This window comes from Suillus clintonianus (assembly GCF_016758775.1).
Source record: "Suillus clintonianus strain FC179 chromosome Unknown DEU56scaffold_162, whole genome shotgun sequence".
NCBI classification, from domain to species: domain Eukaryota; kingdom Fungi; phylum Basidiomycota; class Agaricomycetes; order Boletales; family Suillaceae; genus Suillus; species Suillus clintonianus.
In genome coordinates, this window is record NW_024539386.1 from 1 (window position 1) to 20479 (window position 20479).

At 49.3% G+C, this 20479-nt stretch overlaps 7 protein-coding genes across 7 annotated transcripts; 4 read left to right on the plus strand and 3 right to left on the minus strand.

The window, feature by feature from the left end:
* Positions 1-312: 312 nt before the first annotated feature.
* On the plus strand, positions 313-750 carry DEU56DRAFT_748475 (uncharacterized protein; the record flags this gene model as incomplete). Its single annotated transcript, XM_041349362.1, has 1 exon — positions 313-750. One exon carries the CDS (start codon positions 313-315, stop codon positions 748-750), a length of 438 nt encoding a protein of 145 aa, XP_041201697.1.
* Positions 751-811: 61 nt separating this feature from the next.
* DEU56DRAFT_919303 (uncharacterized protein) lies at positions 812-1217 on the minus strand (the record flags this gene model as incomplete). Its single annotated transcript, XM_041358251.1, has 2 exons — positions 812-938; positions 1006-1217. 2 exons carry the CDS (start codon positions 1215-1217, stop codon positions 812-814), a joined length of 339 nt encoding a protein of 112 aa, XP_041201698.1.
* Positions 1218-3719: 2502 nt separating this feature from the next.
* On the minus strand, positions 3720-5245 carry DEU56DRAFT_905211 (uncharacterized protein). Its single transcript, XM_041356706.1, has 6 exons — positions 5017-5245; positions 4352-4967; positions 4216-4299; positions 4130-4159; positions 3963-4082; positions 3720-3911 (listed from the first exon to the last, which is right to left on the minus strand). The coding sequence occupies exons 1-6, from the start codon at positions 5055-5057 to the stop codon at positions 3861-3863; spliced, it is 942 nt and encodes a 313-aa protein (XP_041201699.1). The 5' UTR covers positions 5058-5245; the 3' UTR covers positions 3720-3860.
* Positions 5246-6258: 1013 nt separating this feature from the next.
* Positions 6259-7875, plus strand: DEU56DRAFT_840511 (Gtr1/RagA G protein conserved region-domain-containing protein). The gene is made up of 7 exons (XM_041354952.1): positions 6259-6391; positions 6438-6539; positions 6597-6705; positions 6757-6883; positions 6936-7129; positions 7182-7324; positions 7373-7875. The coding sequence occupies exons 1-7, from the start codon at positions 6318-6320 to the stop codon at positions 7740-7742; spliced, it is 1119 nt and encodes a 372-aa protein (XP_041201700.1). The 5' UTR covers positions 6259-6317; the 3' UTR covers positions 7743-7875.
* Positions 7876-12371: 4496 nt separating this feature from the next.
* Positions 12372-14396, plus strand: DEU56DRAFT_748451 (uncharacterized protein; the record flags this gene model as incomplete). The annotated part of the gene is made up of 6 exons (XM_041349361.1): positions 12372-12636; positions 12689-13043; positions 13096-13110; positions 13161-13274; positions 13343-14123; positions 14181-14396. 6 exons carry the CDS (start codon positions 12372-12374, stop codon positions 14394-14396), a joined length of 1746 nt encoding a protein of 581 aa, XP_041201701.1.
* A 609-nt stretch (positions 14397-15005) lies between these two features.
* On the plus strand, positions 15006-17549 carry DEU56DRAFT_984982 (FAD binding domain-containing protein; the record flags this gene model as incomplete). Its single annotated transcript, XM_041360025.1, has 13 exons — positions 15006-15076; positions 15158-15337; positions 15391-15510; positions 15578-15736; positions 15792-15993; positions 16047-16153; positions 16209-16243; positions 16297-16473; positions 16526-16581; positions 16634-16643; positions 16701-16725; positions 16776-16802; positions 16854-17549. The coding sequence occupies exons 2-13, from the start codon at positions 15308-15310 to the stop codon at positions 17547-17549; spliced, it is 1644 nt and encodes a 547-aa protein (XP_041201702.1). The 5' UTR covers positions 15006-15076; positions 15158-15307.
* A 545-nt stretch (positions 17550-18094) lies between these two features.
* DEU56DRAFT_840546 (uncharacterized protein) lies at positions 18095-20246 on the minus strand. Its single transcript, XM_041354953.1, has one exon. The coding sequence runs from the start codon at positions 19921-19923 to the stop codon at positions 18484-18486; it is 1440 nt and encodes a 479-aa protein (XP_041201703.1). The 5' UTR covers positions 19924-20246; the 3' UTR covers positions 18095-18483.
* Between the last annotated feature and the right edge of the window lie 233 nt (positions 20247-20479).

Here is a 20479-nt window from a genome sequence, read left to right on the forward strand (position 1 = left end):
AGGCTCCGTGATACTAGCTCGAACACCTCGTATGTATTTTTTCAAGTTGTGATCTACTATACTAGTACTGATGCAGTCGCCCAGAACGTGGCTACCCACGATCACTTGAAACCCTGGCAGCACATATTCGGCAGCCGAAACTCCCCCTCCTTGCTCGTCACTTCCTTTTCAACCAGTTACATCCCAACTATGAACATGATGTGCACCTGATCCCTGCGGATGAAACTACCCATCATTGACACTCCAATTGCTGTGTTCCACTCCGCAATAGCCACTTTCTCGGCTCCAAGCGACATATCTGGGACTCACGGCATGCGTCGCGAGTCAATTCGATGCACTCCGTCGTGGCGCCGTAAGGATCCACGACACGACTGTGTCTTCATCGTCGAGGACCAGGAAAAAACTGGTATGAGGGGCATGATCATTGGCCGTGTTAAGCTTTTCTTTTCTTTTCATTTTGAGGGTGTGACATACCCTTGTGTGTTGATCGACAGGTTTTCATGGATGGGGAGAGGCCCAGATTCAGTGACGGGCATGTGGAAGGTGAAGCCCGAGATTACTGGTGCACACGGAGCTCGTGTTCAGTCTGTGGAGCATGTCGATACCATTCTTCGAAGTGCTCATCTCATCCCCGTCTTTGGCAGCGGTCCCCTCCCCGATGGTTTTCATTTTGCTCATTCTCTTGACGTGTTCAATTCTTACTATGTAAATAAGTATGCAGATCATCATGCACATGAAATTGTGTTCTAAGTATACATGTTGTATCTAATGTACAAGGAATTCATGGTAGGGAGTAGCTAGTAGATCTCAATCAAAGTTTTGCTTCAGTCAAGTTTGGCATACGTGAGAAGTAATCACCCTCCAGGCCGCCAGACCATCCAGGTCGCCGCCAGGACGTCCAGGTACTCACCAGGTGCGCCCAGGCACCTGCACGTTTGCTGATGAACAACACTAAAAAAATCAAGAATTCAACACCATATCAATGAGAGGATAAATATTGCATACTGTCGGATGTGCTCCTGCGGTTCATCGGGTTTTGCAAGCACGCACTTCAAGAATTGACGAGTCGCGACCTCCTCGATCTCGCTGTATGCATCCACTGTGGTGCGGCTGCCAATGATGTGATGATCATGGAAGTTCTTGCGGTGCCAGTGAAAACAGTCACCATAAGGGAGGAAAATTAAAGAGTCCTTCCAGTCAACAGGTTCGCCACCCATAGGAAGAACAGGGCGGTCAGAGTACGGGGTGCTTTTGCCATGTAGGAATGTTCAAGAGACGTTGAATGGTTGAAGAGATGCTGTGGTAAATTACCGTAAATGGTGTTGTAACGTCTACTGACTTATTTGAGTTCCAAGGCATGAGTGGTATATAGTGCAAAGCTCAAGAACATATCTCAACAATATTTCACTGTACAAAATATCGAGATCAGCGAAGGTGACGATGAGCTATATGTAGTCTCATGTAGAACAAGTGTGATACACTATAGTAATAATGTGTTATGTATGTTTCTTTCCTCAGCGCACATTCTTGGGAGATTTATATAGAGATTGCGCTCATTCCCCTGGTCACACGAATCTTCGAGTACAATCCATATATTCATAATCCAGTCATGACAGTATAGCACGTAATGTATTTTTGACCTTTATCCGAGTCTGATATTCAGCATGGCAAAGGGATGCATTATATTTCAAACCCAAGAAAACTTGGCCGACAAAACAATGTACCACTACGGCAACGAGAGCGTGCATGTAAGGAATGAAGAGAAAATCGCCACGCACAAAGCTTAAAGTACATACCATCGAAGCACTCAATGGCAGGTGCAGCGGATGCACCTCAAAAGGCTCGTACAATCAAACAAATGCCAATGAGGATGCACTATTGGCCAGTGACAAAATGACTGGTGCATGCGGCAAGGGAGGGAGGTCATACAGGGCAGAAAGTGTGGCCATACTGCAAAAGGCAGCGACCAATGGCAGGGGAGATGATTGGACCCTGGTCAATGATTGTACAGTGCTTGACAGGTGCAATGGGTCATTGAGGTTGACACGGCGAGGCATGGTTTAAAGGAATTGCGGGAAGGCGTGGGGTGGTAAGCGAAGGGGTGGGAAGGCCTGAGGCCTGGTCGCCTGAGCACCGAGCAATGAGCATTGAGATGGACCAGACTAATGAGTAAATCAGTAATGATTTATTGAGAGCAGTATACGGAGACTTACATGGCAGGGTAAACACTGAAAGAGATAGTGAGATGGTGTGCATGAAAATAAATTTGGGGTCGGTGGTTGACGGCGGGATGTAAAGGCGGGATACCGCTCTAACAGCGCCGCCGCCGCGTAGGTAAGTACCGTGACAAACATGGCACGCACAATTGTCATACATGGCGTCCCCAGCGAGCGCTCAGCGTTGGGCATGCATGGTATCTGATCATGCATGACAACAGGAAGCGGCAGTGCTTGACATTTGCACTTCACGTCATGCATGGTAGCATGCATGTTCTATCTGTGACCCTACTGAGGACTCGCTACAGTAAAAACATGCATGACTACAGTACTACAATTGTAGTTATTTCATGCATGAATAGGACAGTATGGCCTGTCTGGGCCCGGGTGCAGACCCATTATGACTGGCCGCAGAGATTCGATTTACCCCCGCCGCAGAGCATAGGCGGGGCTGGCCGGCTGCAGACTTCGGACAGGCTGGACTGGCTGGAAACCCCGGGTGGACGACACTGGTTGCAGACCCTTGGGGGGCGAGAGTGGCTGCAATTCCGGGGGGGGGGGAGCGGCTGGCTGCAATTCCGGGGGGGGAGCGGCTGGCTGCACTCCCCAGGTGGACGAGACTGGTCAAGGTCTGCGGACGGGCAAGAATGGCTGCAGACTGAGGGCGGGCGAGCCTGGTTGCAGACCAGCGGGAGAGACTGGCTACAGACCAAGGACGGGCGGGACTGGCTGCAGACGCCGCATGGTCAAGCATGGCGTTTGACGACTGTCTGGGTGACGATGGAAGAATTCCTAAATACATTGGAAGCAATTAGAGAGTACACAATCTCCCCAGGATTGCCTTTACCGCCAGCCTTTCAGGCAATCCAACAGTTCAAGACTCTGCCGGATTTCTTGATGTTTCCGGCATTCCTGGCATTAAGGCACCAGGATCGCTCTACCTCTGCATTGCCACAAGGTCGTTCTCCACATACGGAGGTCATCCGTGCTATGGAGGCCTTTTCGAGTTTCGCATACAAAGCACACGCACAAAGTCGAACAGCTTCCGATGCCCTGAAATATGCAAATCAAAACTGGGCTGTCCATCTCTCGCGAGCTCCGAATCCATGGGACGAGAGGCTGTTCCATGTATTCAAGTCATTCTGGAATCATCATCTCCTGTTCTGGCTCGAAAGACAGTGGTGTTTGAAGGGTCTGCCTTCTTGCCTCACTATTCTATCCGAAGGCCAGAAACTTGCAACGGTTCGTGTGTTTCCAAGAAGATTCTAGACTCACAACTGACCAGCGCATGTAGGAACATCTCATTCACGCTCCAGCATTTTAGTAGCCGGTCTGAAGCCGTCAGCTTCATGCGACATGCGACACCTGTCTTGTTACATACTCCAAATGATCACTTGCTGTCACGTTGCTCAAGTTTGTAGTACCATGTTGTCACCATACGAACTATTCGTATCCCTCCCTGACTCCACCAGATCCTATGCTTCGTAGTGGGCCTGAGACGGTGAGGTCGACCAAACCAACCAAATGCATAAAAAATACAGCGTGTTATATACAACGGATTTACAACAAAGATAGCGAATCAACATGCCAAGCGCCCAAGACAATATCTCCCTCAGCCAACACAGAATCATCATCGTCACTAGGCTAGTTGCAGCTCTCGTCATCAAAGACCCAGTTGCCGTATGTGCCATAGTTCTGGAAGGAATCAACAAATCGTGTCACAGTTGATGTAGCTGAGCAGCGAACCTTTTGGAAGCAGAATTCTGCCCCCATAAAATGCATCCCACGGAAGCTTACAGGAGTGGTAGCACAGAACTCCTTCCAATCACCTCCGGACGGGAGGTTCTCGAGGTAGTGTTCAATACGCTGTATATCGTCAACTTCGCTCACTGTATCGTGCCTGAGAAACTCACTCGCTGACCGGATCCAGGAGAGATGCAGCCCTGTGATATTTAATAAGTTGCAAATATGCAGACGAGAAGTTGATGGATCGACAAACATAATCTTTGTACCAACTCCAGTAGGATGCGCAATCCGGCTCATGCTGGTCGACTTCCCAATGACCTATTACATTGTTTGGACCCTGAACGAGAAAATCAGCGGCTCATACTACCAAGAAATGCAGGATAACCCACATGATCCTCGCACCACTTGGGAGTGTACTCAGTCCCGTGGATCTGTACCTTCGTGGCCATGCAAGCCTCCACGCGGCGGTTGTAATTTGATGGCACATTCACCAGTCGGGCAGTGTACTCTCGAGTGCCGTATGACGTGCACGTGTGGGACTTCAAGTCGGTCCAAAACATATTCAACCTCAGGCGCTCTTCTTCTTCGCGCCTCCGTCTCTCCTCCACTTCCCTATCGTGCCCTTCTACTTCTCTTCCCCATCGTTCGCGAATACGATTTCTTTCTTCTTCCTCACGCTTTTTCCTCACCTCTATTTGATGGTTATGTTCTTCCACTTCCGTTCCCCATTGTTCGCGGAGAATAATTCTGTCATGGTCTTCAAGACGCCAGCGCTTCTGAGTGTCAATGCGCTTGAGAACTTCTTCCTGGTGCTGACGAAGCTCAATGTCCCATTCCTTGCGAATGCGATCTCGAACATCTGGATCTAACGGGTCGTTTGAAGGGCCAAGGGAGAAAAATATTGCAAAAATGGCAAATGTAGCCAAGGGACCGATGAACGCTAATAGATGTTGACGGCGACGAGAAGGCTTGCTGAGCCCTATCAGAGGGTCTATCTCTGACGAGCTGCAAGACTTGTCATCATCCATCAAGCATCAACCACCAAGGCACACACCTAGGATAGTAAGGTGGGGGGGGACTGCGCACCATTAGCATCAACGACAAGAGTATTCAACGACACCTCACCTGCTGGATGGCGTCATCTTGGGAAATGCTTTTTAGCGAATCGTTGTTTTGATTAAAAATATCACAACACACAGATCACTTCGATGGTCAACGTTCACTGAAGGATTGACCTCTCCCTCAGTGATAAGGACCTACGACAAGGTGTAGTAGGCTTATTTTTGGATTTAACTGAATGAGGAAGGTGCTTAAGAACGTTTATGGTTGGATTCAGTCGGAGTCGCGCCGGAGTCGATATCTAATGCCGCTATTCCGAATTTGCTCCTCATTTCATGATGCGGCATTGATCATGCAGCGCTCAGCTGCTGTCCAGTTATGCATCGGTAGACTCCTCCGTACGCGTGTGTCAGTTCATCTAGACCTCACAAAATCATGTAATTTCCAATTCATCGCTTGCAATATTTCCAAAAGTCCTGCAGGACTGTGCGACAATAAACCCGCGAAAGACTGCCTTTTCAACCTTACCGATTCACTGTATGCTGCCGGTCAGAAGACAACACGGGAAATGCGAGGAGACAAACTCGGTATGTTGATACTGATTGTGGAATAACCGATTAGCACGACGTCGTTTGCTTAGCCTTCCAAACATACACACCATGGATTATTCCAACATAACGCACCTAGGATATTGAGTCAGCACAACTTGGCAATTACTCTTATATTGTGAGCTACACGCGCTGTACGGAAAAGTCATCAGGGACCGGCGTTGGTTTAAAAGCCGCTGAAGGTATCCCGCAGATGAATAGCAGGGTTCCTGTACACAAACATGGATTTAGTTCACAGGAGTACCAGCATACGAAAACATCCAACAACGGAAGCGGGAAGGATTGCTGTATCTTAGTAGGGGGCACTACGTTCAGGGTTTAAGATCCACGGCTGATGGCGGACATGGACTTGAATTCTGTAAAAGTTAGACTGTGACCATCGTAACTGAGAAACACAGGATACGCGTGGTATATTGATGGTACGGCGGTGAGATTGGTCGATGCATGCGAGGCGATCAGCATGCCTGGACAGATGGTCTGGCGGCTGTCGATGATATCATCAGATGATCAAAGTAGCCAAAGTGCAGTATCGCGGGCTGTGACTCAATTGTCCCACAGCGCGATGTGTTTGTGTTTGTTGAATTCAAAGGCTCTTGACAAATATATGCACACACCCCTTCTGCCAGTCACGGTGACAGCACTTTAATTTAGTAAACTTACGTTTGCACCAGCAGCCTCAGCATTAGCAATGAGCTCTTCCTCGAGCGCAAACTCCAATGGAACCATACGTAGGACAAAAGTACTCTTTCTGGGCATGAGAAGGTGAGTTTCTACGTTTTCTCCCTTTGCTGGTCTTCACCTATCACAGGAGCGGAAAGACCTCAATACTTCAAGTCCTCTTTGAGGATCTCCCTGTCAAACAAACCTTTTACCTCGAGCCCACCATGCGCGTCGCAAAGCATTTCATTGAGTATGCACCCATCCCTGACTTCTGCTTGCGCCCAGCACACTGACCACCGTCTCTTAGTACCGTCATCCCATTGGAGATATGGGACTGTCCAGGAAACGTCACCGTCGAAACACTCGGCGCATCTCTCCTTGATTTTTCTACTATAGTCTTCGTCATAGACATTCGAGTATGTGCACTGCATTTAGCCGCTGACCGCCATCCTCATCTAGATGCACAGGATCTGTACCAACATCCCGTCTCAAAGCTCGTAGAATTCATCGTCGCAGCATGTCAGGTCAACCCAGACATAAATTTTGAGGTATTCGTGCACAAAGCGGAGAGGCTTCAAGAGGATGACAAGATCGGTACGCCAATCCCGCATCCATTCTTTGCTCGCGTAACTGAAACAGCACGCAGAAAACTTCCGCCAGATACACGAACGCGTCATGGACCGCCTCGTAGATGAATCCCCTGAATTTGAGCAATTCCCTCTCAATTTTCATCTCACCTCCATATATGACCATTCTCTCCGAGAGGCGTTCTCTCGCGTGCTTCATAAATTGATCTACTCCCTACCGTATCTCGAAGAACTATTAAACGTATTTTGCTCTGTATGTGCCTTCAATGCCACTTGTCTCCACGGGTCATTCTAATCGCTCACAGAATACAGCATCCCCAAAGGCTTTCCTATTCGACACGTCCAGTAAAATCCACGTTGCAACAGACTCGTCACCAGTAGACCAAGCCACGCACAACCTTTGCTGCGACTACTTATCCATGCTCAACTCTTTTGGACCCCTGTACAGGTACGTACGCAAAACACAACACCCTACCACCCTAATCCATCCCACTAGGTCCAACTCTAACAATCCACAGATGAGTCGACATTCCTTAACACCGGCGCCAACGCCCCCACCCACAGCCACTACATCGACCCCCACCTCCAGTACCACTCCCGCTGGAACACCACCACTCACCACCTTATCGACATCCCCCGCTCCACCCTCAAAACCTCACTTCTTCCCCTCTGCAGCTACGTCGCTATCACCCTCACGCCCAGGGACGACGCTCACATACCACCTTGTCACGCCGCACCTCGCACTGCTGGCACTCCTTCCGACGACAGTGTATGAGGTGCGCAGGGGTTTGGTGGAGTGGAATGTTGTATGGTTTAGGGAGGGCGTTAGAGAGATATGGGAGTCTGGGTTGCGCGGGGACTCTTAGTTGGTGACACTTGGTGTTGGCCTGCATTCTACTTTGAAAGTAATGTTTACTACAGGTAGGCTTTGATCTGGTAGATGTAGGATGAAGTTCATGGTTGACTAAGAAAACCGACAGTCAGAAGTAGCGGTCGGGTACACCATCATACACAGACTCCAAGTTCGAAGACGGCCCTCGAGCATGTCTCTATTCTCGAATTCGCTGTACTTTCATTCGGAAATATTGGTCGAAGTCCCCAGCCTAGATGGGCTAAAATTAGCATCCGGACCGGCTGACCGTGCATTGGCACACCGTGGCATACGGAGCCAACACTCGAGCCTTAACCGTGGACATAAATTGGATCAGAAAAAACCAAGCCTGCGTCTACATGCGTTGGATTATCCAGCACTACTCACCCCAAACAAGATCCGCAACGTAGTCATCCCCAAAGCACGCTCATCGTCAACCTTCAAATGCAATTGACAAACTAATCTCGCTCTTTCTAGGTCAACGCGACATGCCAGGAGTGCTTAATGTCGCAAAGCAAGCGTGTCTTGGTGTGAGAGGGCCGGCGACGCCGGTGCAGCCAACACAACCACCATCATCGCGGACGATACGATGGCACACGAGCGCAGTGTCGGCAGTGGCGTTCTTCAAAGATGGCCGACGGGTCGTCACTGGCTCAAGGAACCTGCGAATTTGGGACGTGCAGAGCAGAGAATTGGTAGGAGAGCCATTCGAGGGACACAAGGACAAGGTACAATCAGTCACCGTATCATCAGACAATAAGCGAATTGCGAGCGGTGGAAAGGATAAAACCATCATCATCTGGGACGTTGAGACAAGGCAGATGGTATTCGATCCGCTGGTGAAGCATACGGGCTGGGTGAATTCGGTGTGCTTTTCCCCCGATGGCAGGAGACTCGCTAGTGGGTCGTTGGACTCGATGATTGTTTTATGGGATGCGGAGACTGGTGCTGTCCTCACAACTCTCCACGGTCACAGTAGCTGGGCCTTGAGTGTAGCATTCAGTCCAGATGGGCTCAAGTTAGCCTCCGGCGGGTCGTTGGGCGGTACCATCCAGGTTTGGCGGACCGATAACGCCGAACTTCTTCTCGATATCAACGCTCATCAAGATTTGATTACAAGTGTTGTTTGGTCACCTGACGGCCAACAACTTGTCTCCGCATCAAGCGACCACACAGTCAAGTTTTGCAACTCATTGAATGGAGACCAGATCGGTAAACCTTGCATCGGTCATACTGACTCCATCGAATCGCTCGCCATCTCTTCTGATGGCACCTTCATTGCTACATCTTCGTGCGACAAGACTGTGCGGTTGTGGAGCACAAAGTCACACCAGCAAATAGGAAAGGCATTCGAGCACACAGCCCGTGTTTGGTTTGCCGCAATCTCTCCCAATGGAGATGTTCTCGTTAGTGGAGATGACGAAGGAAAGGTTCAACTCTGGTCTATTGAGAATACACTGTCCGCAGCATTCGCGTTGGATTCCTCGTACAACTCCTTTTTTGCAAACCGCAGTAAAGCGAAGTTGGGGCGAAACCTCTATCCGGATGCACTTTCCGACGCGGAAATGGTGTGGACGGATATCCATCATCGCTCTCGCAATTGTGCTGATACTGCCGATGCATAGGTCATTGAACTCAACCCTTTGTCTTACCGTGGGTACGAGTTGAAGCATGCAGCGCTTCATCGCTTACAACGCTATGACGAGGCAATCGAAGCTTTCAAAATCATGCTCTCCAAGTTGGATGATGCACCTGACCCACATATACGACGTAAGCCCGGATAACTCCTGCGCCGACTTGAAGATCACCTTCTACCTACAGAGCTGCGCCTGCAGTATGTCAGTCCATCCGACGCAGATGACGCTATTCGAAGAGCCATTCACGCTCAACTGGAAAACGCCCCACTTCGGCTAGTTGATACCTTCACTGGGCATTTATGTGACCGACAGGCACAGCTCGACAAATTTATGACAAGCACAGAATACAAGGAGATCTTGTTATCATCAATGACGCCCCTCGAAACGGAGCCCATCACAGAAGCAGTCGCGAAGTACTTCAGTTGGGTCATGTTATCGCATAGGTGGAAAAGAAAGGAGCCGCGGCTGCCTGATATCCAGGACAAGGACCTGTACACGTTAGATCCAGTCGGCACTATGGTGAAGTTACAGAAGTTCTGCGGGGTTGCTCGTGATGCAGGGTATCGCTGGGCGTGGATCGATACATGCTGCATTGACCAGAACAACAATGTTGAGCTCCAAGAATCTGTCAATTCCATGTTCATTTGGTATCGCCACTCAGCACTCACCATCGTATACCTATCGGATGTTCCGGCTTCGTCGAAGTATGGCGCACTGGCAAGAAGCTCTTGGACCACGCGAGGATGGACGGTTCAGGAGTTCCTCGCTCCTAACATTGTTCTCTTCTACCAGGCAGATTGGACCCTATATCTTGACGACCGCTCACCCAATCACAAGGAGTCTATCACTATCATGCAGGAGTTGGAAGTTTCCACAGGTATAAATGCACAGGCGCTCGTCGCCTTCCGTCCGGGGATGAGAAACGCCCGAGAAAAACTTCAATGGGCGTCGCACCGAGTCACTACGTTGCAGGAGGACATCGCTTACTCACTGTTTGGCATCTTCGGCGTTTATCTTCCTGTGATCTACGGAGAGAAGAAACAAAACGCACTCGGGCGTCTCTTACAGGAGATTATAGCTCATTCGGGCGACATTACTGCCCTTGACTGGGTCGGAAAATCATCCAAATTTAATAGCTGTCTCCCAGCTGATCTTACCTCCTACAAAGCTCCGCCATGCACGCCACCACCTCTATCCGAAGACAAAATGCAGATATCTGTCTCCGTGCTGCGAAATACTGTTGCTGTGGAGCCGGCTTCGAAACTGTATACCCTCCTTGATAGCCTCAGTGCTCCTCGTTTCGCGAACTCCAGACTACAACTCCCTTGCATCGTATTTATTGTCACAGAAGTCAGACGGAGGCGCGGTCAAACCCGACAATCAGTTTTCACTTATGATGTCAAGGCAGACGGCCTTCAAGACCTGCTCATCACAACCGAAGACAAACTGATTCAGTTCTCGCGGACAAAGCCCACTCGGCAGTCATTCCTGCTCGTTCGTCCTTGGAATCGACACCACCTCGGGCTGCCTGACTTTGCAGATGATGCAGAAAACGTGAACGGGTCCGAGCTCGAGTCCCTATTGGATGATTCGCTCGGCGGCTCTTCTGCAGAACATGCACACGTTGATTTGGACTCTCGGTCACGAGAGTTAGGGTTGATTGTTAGCCTTGGACAGCCTTTTAGCGCACTTTTGCTAGCGCAGCAGCGTGGTGGGGAGTACAAGAGAATCTCGTCGGATCACAATATCATGGCGCAGGTGAAACACGTGACTTGTGTGCACGACATGATGGACGTCAGGACCCTGGAGATATTATAGTCGCGTGCATTTGGAAGAAGAGGGTGTATGGAACAATTCCCCCAATTAGGGGTTTGTGAACCGTTGATGCTGACGTGTGGTCGGGTCGGCTGCCAGCTGAGAAGGCGCTGCCTATCCATAATGCTAGAGACAGTCAGTGAGTCATTCAATTATCCAGTACGTCCTTGTCACTGAAAATATGTAAAAGTTGGTATGTGGATCTTGCCTATCATATCCATACTGTCGTCAACAACTTTCGCTTCCCAACAGTATAGTCTTGTGGAAGATTAAATGTGATAAATGTCCTGGTTTCAACCTTTTCCCAATCGTGACAAACAGATAGTACCATTCTTGCAAATGACCGCGTCCCCTCCACTCGCGTTAGCAGGTAAGCAATGGACTTTCGCAAAGTACATCGGCAGCTCGCTAATGGCAGCAAGTTGGCGGTCTCGCCAATTGACAGCGACATTATCATATAGCTCGCACCAGTCTCTGCAGACGTATGTGGCACCAACGCGGTGTCGTTCGAAGTCTCGTGTGGTAAAACGTTCTGCCTCCAGTGTGAGATCTGCTTGGCAAAGTCTTAGATAATTAAGACAGTGATGTGTATACTTCAAAATATCATGGTGGCACCACAATCTTGGAAATCAGAAATCTTACCGATACTCTCCTGTTGTTGCTAGTAGAGAGGAACGGTGCACGACTGTCTTCCTCCGCGTATGTTTTCTCCACCACAAGCTCACCAAGTTGGTAAGGTGAATCTTAGTAGCCTTGTTGCACTACATCTTAGTATTTAGTAGTCATAGACAGACCTTAGTCGAACGAAGGAAAGTAGTAGTCGTACCTCTCTATATACATACTCGGAAGAACACGGTGCAGACTCGAAGTTCGTGACATGTGAGCATTGTGACAGTTGGATGTAACCGACTCCGCGATAGATATTACTAATTATAATAGATACGGTCTGCCATTTTCCGATTGAGTATGTACTTCTCCACACTTTGATCAAGTTCTATTCAACCGTTTACTATTCATCCGTAGGAGAGGCGAGGGTATCGGAGCCCTGATGAGTCAACTCATTCGTAGACGCCTACATACTGAGATACTGGTGCCGCCGCAGCAAATGTTGCCACGCAGTGCCTTGATAAAGCTGCGATAACGCCAATATTGTCTATTTGACAGCTCTCACCATGCGCTCTCGGTCTCTCGTGGCAGCTCTGAGCCTAGGGTCAGCAGCTCTAGCACTGCACGTCCAATTTCCTGTCGACACTGCTGGAGAAACTTGCGTTCAACCATCAGATATCATCAACTTGAATGCACCTTCATATAGTCTCAGTTCGAACACTGAGCAATGGAGGTTTGACGAAGGTCCTCCCGAGAACGCGACAGGGAACTTGATCTTCGACACTGTCCATTCATTCCTGCAACACTGGCCAAATACTCGGTATCGTAATGGTAAGTTTTCGCCCCTTGCTGACGCTGGAAAAACGGCCCACCTTTGTTGTAGGACATAACATAGTACCAGGAGTGATTCTAATGGGTACTTTGCTGTATCACGGCGGGGACAGCGATGCAATCCCCAGTGGGCCCGAGTGGATCGCTACAGACCCAGAGCATTCTATTATTTTCGCTCGTGGAAGGGATGGAGGTGGCGGCTGGCACCTTACGCTAGCAGCGACGCGACCTCTTAAAGTCTTGTACTTTGATGGAAGTAGTGCGGCTAAGATATCGGAAGGTACGATGGATACGCAGGATATTTTAGCCTGGGGAGAAGTGCAACCCGAGCGATTCTTTGATGAAAGACAACGAATAAAAGATCTCTGTACGTGGGGAAAGGAGTTTGGAATCGATGGTTTCGCGAGGTTAGTGGTGACTCATCTTGCCATGGTATTTAATTGATTCTCAGATTTCTAGGATGGAAATGGACTTGTACGTAGCCTTTCGATTCTGAGTTGTGCTTCCGACTGACGAACATCTAGTGAAGTCATGTTGTGTGATTTTACGGCTGGCGTTGAAGTAGTATCTTTCCTGCATGTCCGAGTCTTACCAAAGGACGGAAACCCATACCTTCCTCGCCTTCTTTCCCTGCCTGCGTTTGATTCTGATGCCGGTCAGTTATTTCTTCACATGTTCCAATACGACTGACGACTTATGTCCTGAGTGTAGGGACTCGCCAATTTGAAGTCATGCACTCCGGTTCATGGCACAATCGCTACCCAGGAGATTCTCGCATTGTGCTCGACCTCACTGGTCTTATCTCACTGTATGATACTGCACTGGTGCCTTCTCTCATCTCGGTTCGTGCGGGCATTGAACGGTGGGACCACCGCGTGTTCGGAATATCATCAGACGACATATCGCAGGTCATGAGAAAGCTCACCGAAGTTGTCAGTCGACCAGAGCCTGTGGGCAGCGGCATTGACTGGAAGACCCTTATCCACGTCATCGTCGATCGATATGAGGATCGACTCGAGTTGATGCAGCACCTCCTCAATTTCACGTCATCAGACTCGCAAGAACTCTTTCAGCGAGTGAAGCTCGCGCAAACACAGCTCCGTGTCATGCTTACGCCGTATCTATTAGATTCCACCATCGTCCCCAGCGCAGGCACTCCAGGCGTAGATGCATCACAGTGGGCGTCCCCAATCTTCAGGCTATGCGCCACAACACACACTTCGAAGATGATAGATCATGCTTCTTCAATGACACCTTCGGAACGCCTACTGCTGAAAGCCGTCGAGGAGACAACGAGAGAGATCTGCCGTGTCACTACGAAAATGTGGGCTGATGGTGTCATGAGCGGGCTCGACACTCTTTTCCCCGTTAATGCGGAGCCTGATACAGCTCAAATAATGAAATATTGGAGACACGACATCCAGAAGCTGATGTCTTGGTTAGACTGGAGTGTGTGGGTCAAATGCCGACCTACCTGCGGCCCAGAGGTGGGATATAAAGGACTTCTTTCCGAGCTAACCGGGCTGAGCATGATCTACTTCCAGGAAATGTGCTATCTCCCTACTTGGCCTGTCAATGCGCCCAGGCCAAGGCATCCACGTCCACCTCCGCGGGAACCATGGAACACCACGGATGCACCAGAACCAGATCATCTTGCTGATCGAGTTGGACCCCCACCCGAAGGTCCAACGACGCCGACGGAGGAATGGAGGAAGCCTCAACCGAAGTGCATTAGGCGCATCCAGCCATACACATTTTGATCATGATGGCCCTTCTCCTTGCATTTGTGAGTCATCTGGACGTGTATTGCTGCTGGAGTGCAATGACCGGTATATATGTATGTCAAGTGATACTACGCATAATGAGGGGGTATATAATACACCTCTACCGTGAGGAATGAACTGTAGGTAAAGCATGCTTGCACTGCAGGCTTCTTGTCACTTGATTTCAAAGGGTCTGCCGAATATGTCGGGCGTAACAAGGGAAAAGGGAACACAACAGACTCGATGTATACCTTATCTGGTTTTTTTAACAAATGAAACCTCTCACTGCGTTCTGGGTGAAAGGAAGCCACGTGGCAAGATAGCTATAGATAAACCCTGCCGTCCTCAAAACCCGCTTTTCGACTTCTGTCCCAGGATGGCGTCGAGGCACATCTCGATGCTTGGTGTTCATGCCAAGCTACCCCTGGCAAGCGCTCATCCATACAAGACGGTGAGGTATGGAAGACATTACGAGCCGCAGATGGGAGTTTGTTCTTGACCTACTCATTGCAACTTCAAGAAGGCACGTCAAGGCACGTGCAAGGTTATTCGGTTGCTCAGAACCAAAACCATACCACGCTCCAAGTTTGCTTGTCAGATAGACAAACGTCTAGCGGCACGGAAACCGATGGCAGTACATCTAGGCGGGCCGTCCACGAAGCATCATGATGATTCTGGTGAGAGCTTTGACGAATCATCATCAGATGATGGAATGTCGCCGGTCACCTTTATAAGTTGCCGATCAACGCAATACGCAGTCGAACGGCACTAGTACTACAGATGCCATCATTACATGCCCGTCTGATCGGCTTCGCCCCTATGTTATAACGACCCGATTTCCCTCTATGCTGATTCAAATCCTCTGGAATTCTAACCAACTAATCCTCCTGCCAGTGTGAGCGCTACATATGAATCCTGTTCATCCTCCCGTGCTAGTCGTAAGTGACCTGCCTGTGATGCATGCTTGGACCTCAGCTGAATTTCTGCATAGGTAGGCGCTGGGCCAGTGGGTCTGGTAGCAGCATTGACACTCCGCCAAAACGGTATCCTAGTTCGTATCATCGACAAAGACCCTAACCCTCGCATCGGACAGCGCGGTCCTGGAATATGGGTGAGTTATCATACATCTACTTGTCATATCCGAGTCACCCCGTGGTCTTATTGAACGCATGATCTAGCCACGCTCCCTCGAACTCTTCAACTTCCTGAACGTTCCAGAAGTTAATGATATGGGGAAACCAGCCCCTCCCATCCGTTCATACAAGCCTGGGACGTTTGAAATTCTGAAAGACTCTTCGATAGCCCCTCATGTGGAACCTACCCCAGCGATGCCATTCGTGCGCAGCACCGTGGTCTCGTCAAACATTCATGCTGATTGGTTTGTTTTTTTAGCATTGCTACAAAATGATAGGTCAACAGCTCCTAGATGTGGTTTTGAGAGGTCACCTAGAGAAGTTCTCTTGCTCTGTCGAGATGGGCACCGAACTATGCTCGTTCACGCAGTCTGATGAGGGCGTTACCGCGGTTGTAGCAAAGAACGGCATATCAGAGACTTTTGATACCAAATGGATCATCGGCGCTGATGGTGCTAAAGGTGAGACGCAGTTAAATGCACCGGAAGAACGAGATTCATAAGGTGTTTCGCAGGTGTCGTGCGCAAGCAACTTGGGCTCACGTTTTTGGGGGAGACTAGAGACGATAACTGCATTGTGACAGGAGATATCCGCTTAAAGGGCGCTGGTCTCGATAGAATGGTGTGTTCTTTTTCTACATTTTCGATTGGAAAGTTGTCTTGATCCTGTCTCGAAGCATTGGCACAACTTTGGAAACTTCAATGGACGAGGGTATGTCCAGTGTCTGCTTTTGAGGCTTAGAGATGTATATTGACGATGCGCAGCCTCTCATTGCGACCAACAGACGAAATTGGCGAGGACGGCTGGCAGTTTTTCATCTTCGGCCGCGAACTAGACCTAACGAAAATCGCTGAGAACGAGGAGCTTGTCTTCGAGGCCATCGTGTCGTTGTTACCAACAGAGATTACGTTCTACAAACTGGTTTGGATGACCTACTTCCGGTGCGTTCTGTATTTCTGTGCATGTCGACGCGCGTTCATAGGTTTGCGTTAGGGCCAATACCCGAATGGTAAATAAGTTTAGCGAGGGTCGAGTATTTGTTGCGGGCGGTATGTGTCCTATTTTAGACGTGTGTAGCTGTGCTGATGGAAATTGTCATAGATGCTGCTCAGTATGTCTATTTTTGAACGCCTTCTTCTCAAACTGCTGCTGACACTTTTTTTATAAGTGTCCACAGTCCATCGGGTGGCCAGGTATGGCTAGTCCTATCGGTGCTAACAATTACTCATTTCTCTGTGAACAGGGCCTCAATTCAGGTGTACAAGATGCTGTGAGTACGTAGATCCAATATGTACGACACAGCTGACGGCGCCCTCACCAGTTCAATCTAGGATGGAAACTTGCGCTCGTCGAAAAAGGACTTGCCCACAAGTCTCTTCTCGAGACATACAGCACCGAGCGTTTGCCTGTCATCTTTGAGATGCTCGATGTGACCACCTTAATTTTCAACAAGGTAATCACGTCGGGAGACGTGTCGATCGGACGAAGCCCCATCCTTTTCATGCTCGGCATCAACTGCCGATTCAGCAATATCGTTTTGGATGAATTTGTGCCTCCAGTCGAGGGGAAGCCTATCAACGCCTACGGGGTGCTTGACGAGGGACATCTGGAGGCCGGAGATAGGGCGCCTGATGCTCCCAATATGCTCCTTGTGGGGCGCGGAGAATCTGACGTGAAGACGCTTTTCGGTCTGTACAGGCCCTGGTACCACACAATACTTGTGTTCGCGCCGAGTCTCGCTGATGGTAGCCCGATCTTGGGAGAACTGGAGGGATGGGACAAAAATGTCGTGCGAATGGCAGTCGTTCTGCCTTCATCGGCTCCAGTGACGCCCGCCGCATCTCCCGCCGACCTCGTTCTTGTCGATCAGGAGGGTCATGCTTATTCGGCTTACCTCATGGAAGCTGGCCAGACAAAAGTGTTTGTGATACGGCCGGATGGAGTGGTTGGAGCGATTGTCCATGGTGCAGAGGGCGTGAAGAAGTATTTCTCGAATATATTTTTGGATGCGTATTGATTGAATATTCATTCTTTACTTACGTTTTTTTACAAGGACAACTCAGCCCTGTATATCTCAATCAACCTGGTGTATAATGTTTGTAACTGAAATAAAACATAGAACCGAATACCAATGGAGGCCGCCTTCATACAGTCCATTATTAATTTATCATGCCCTCTTTCTCAATCCCCTTGAACACAGAAGATATCCTCCTTGACAGCCTCAGTGCTCCTCGTTTCGGGAACTCAAGACTACATCGTATTTATTGTCACAGAAGTCAGACAGAGGCGCGGTCAAACCCGACAATCAGTTTTCACTTATGATGTCAAGGCAGACGGCCTTCAAGACCTGCTCATCACAACCGAAGACAAACTGATTCAGTTCTCGCGGACAAAGCCCACTCGGCAGTCATTCCTGCTCGTTCGTCTTTGGAGTCGACACCACCTCGGGCTGCCTGACTTTGCGGATGATGCAGAAAACGTGAACGGGTCCGAGCTCGAGTCCCTATTGGATGATTCGCTCGGCGACTCTTCTGCAGAACATGCACACGTTGATTTGGACTCTCGGTCACGAGAGTTAGGGTTGATTGTTAGCCTTGGACAGCCTTTTAGCGCACTTTTGCTAGCGCAGCAGCGTGGTGGGGAGTACAAGAGAATCTCGTCGGATCACAATATCATGGCGCAGGTGAAACACGTGACTTGTGTGCACGACATGATGGACGTCAGGACCCTGGAGATATTATAGTCGCGTGCATTTCGAAGAAGGGCGTGTATGGAACAATTCCCTCAATTAGGGGCTTGTATATCGTTGATGCTGACGTATGGTCGGATCGGCCGCCAGCTGAGAAGGCGCTGCCTATCTATAATGCTAGATCCAGTCAGTGAGTCATTCAATTATCCAGTACGTCCTTGTCGCTGAAAATATGTAAAAGTTGGTATGTGGATCTTGCCTATCATATCCATACTGTCGTCAACAACTTTCGTTTCCCAACAGTATAGTCTTGTGGAAGATTAAATGTAATAAACGTCCTGGTTTCAACCTTTTCCCAATCGTGACAAACAGATAGTACCATTCTTGCAAATGACCGCGTCCCCTCCACTCGCGTTAGCAGGTAAGCAATGCACGATTTTGGAAGGATAGGATCCTTGCTTTCTCCTTGGATCATCGCGTAGTTGATGACACCCAAAGAGTAGGCATACCGATTTGTTCCAGTCCTCTCGAGGACAGGAAAAGAAAGGCCTTCAATTGTCAAGTTATCAACTTTTAATGCCTTGCAACGAAACGTTGCACGATTTTGGATAGAGGTCGCTGAGGGGATTGCTGGAGTGACAAGGTCGACTGGTATGACGAGGAGTTGGATACGCAAACCCCGGTTTGTCAAAGAGAACTCGCGTTTTTCATCTGCGAGACTTCTAATGTTGTCTGGACGTCCAACATAGCATGCTGGAGCGGAGGGAAATGCAGTGGACAGTCCATGTATCTGGGCGGGTTTTCCAGCCCAGTATAGGACCCCTGGATCGTTGGATACCTGCATGATGGCTTCAATAAGCCTGAAAAATGCTCGTTGGGCGCCTTCCCCGTACGTGATGGGAATGCAGACATCGAAAATCCCCATGAGGGAATAAGCTACGTCTTCGCTCCTAGTCGTTCTCCTGCCTGCTGCCCATATCATTCTTGTGTCAACCTGGAAAGGGCCAGGAACGAAGGCCCGCAGATCTTGTGATGAGATACCGGTGACAGCCGTGATGACGTCAAAGATTGGCCGGTTGGCAACACCATCGGCTTTGTCATTTCTGCAGTCTGTTAGCGGTACCCAATCACTGCGGAAGAATCTTATTATCCTGGGAGCGAGTAGTTCTTGTAAGGTCCATCCTCGAGTGAACCACTCGTCGTTATGAAATCCATCTATGGAGGTCGTTTCGGCAAGGTAGGCGATGCAGATGTCTGCATTGCGATACCACCTAAACATACATCGGAGAGACTCGTCTAGCTCCGAGCTGCTGGTCTTGTCGATGCAGCACGTGTCTGACCAGACGAGCTCCACTCCATAAACTTTGTTGGCGACCTCACAGAACTTTCTCAACTTTTCCCAGCCTGGCCCTTCCAGTGTTTTGCCGCTCATCATGTCTTGAAGGCTTGGTTCTAGTGAAAGCCAGCGGTGCGAAAGGATTCCATATTTCAATTGTCTTCTGACCCTCTCTTCGATCGCTGCACTTCTCCCGAGAGGGTTATCCTGCAGGTCTTTTTCTGTAATTTGGTCGATATGCGGTTGATAAAGACGCTTCAACGCGTCTCGCTCGAGCAGCTTCATCTGTGGCAAGTATATCATGCGTACGGGCACTTCATCGAAAACATAACGGTTGAAGGCGTCTTCGAGATCGCGAAGTCCCATAGCCTAGTGTTTGTCAGCCTCAATCGGAGCGCTGCATCATTTCCAGGCAACTCACACCATGTACAGGAAGATGGTCAGCGCCCGTCCCAACTTTTGGATCGATGTAGATGCTAGTCTCCCGTTGACAGACCGACTTAGCGGGAGGATACTGGCAGACCCGGGCGGCAGCCCGAACGAGTTGCATACTGTTACATAACACCATCATTGGTCGTGCCTGGCCGTGATCCTATGTTGGTTGATTTCGGAATGATTCGGCATGTCTTGTTAAAATTAGTGGTAATCATTGTGTGGATTGAAACGTTGTCGTTCCCGGCGTAAAACAGGTTCCCTCCATATATAGTATGCTAGAATGAAGGGAGGACCCACGAAAATGCCTATATATGGAAATAAATGACCAGTTCACCGGGTTGCCCACTGTACATGTAATTCGTTTTTATCATATATGGAAAGAATCTATCGACGCACCGGTAGCCTCAAGTAATTCGTTTTTATCATATATGGAAAGAAATGCCCGACGCACCGTACCGTAGCCTACTGTTGGAAAAATTGACCCAAA

Coding starts and splice junctions, on each gene's coding strand:
- DEU56DRAFT_905211 (XM_041356706.1), bottom strand. CDS start 5,057: ATGCTAATGGTGCGCAGTCCCCCCCCACCTTACTATCCTAG. Junction 4,300..4,351: donor CCAAGTGGTGCGAGGATCAT/GTGGGTTATCCT, acceptor TTTCTCGTTCAG/GGTCCAAACAATGTAATAGG. Junction 4,160..4,215: donor GGAGTTGGTACAAAGATTAT/GTTTGTCGATCC, acceptor TAAATATCACAG/GGCTGCATCTCTCCTGGATC.
- DEU56DRAFT_840511 (XM_041354952.1), top strand. CDS start 6,318: ATGAGCTCTTCCTCGAGCGCAAACTCCAATGGAACCATACGTAGGACA. Junction 6,392..6,437: donor CTCTTTCTGGGCATGAGAAG/GTGAGTTTCTAC, acceptor CACCTATCACAG/GAGCGGAAAGACCTCAATAC. Junction 6,706..6,756: donor TCTTCGTCATAGACATTCGA/GTATGTGCACTG, acceptor CTAGATGCACAG/GATCTGTACCAACATCCCGT.
- DEU56DRAFT_840546 (XM_041354953.1), bottom strand. CDS start 19,923: ATGGGACTTCGCGATCTCGAAGACGCCTTCAACCGTTATGTTTTCGAT.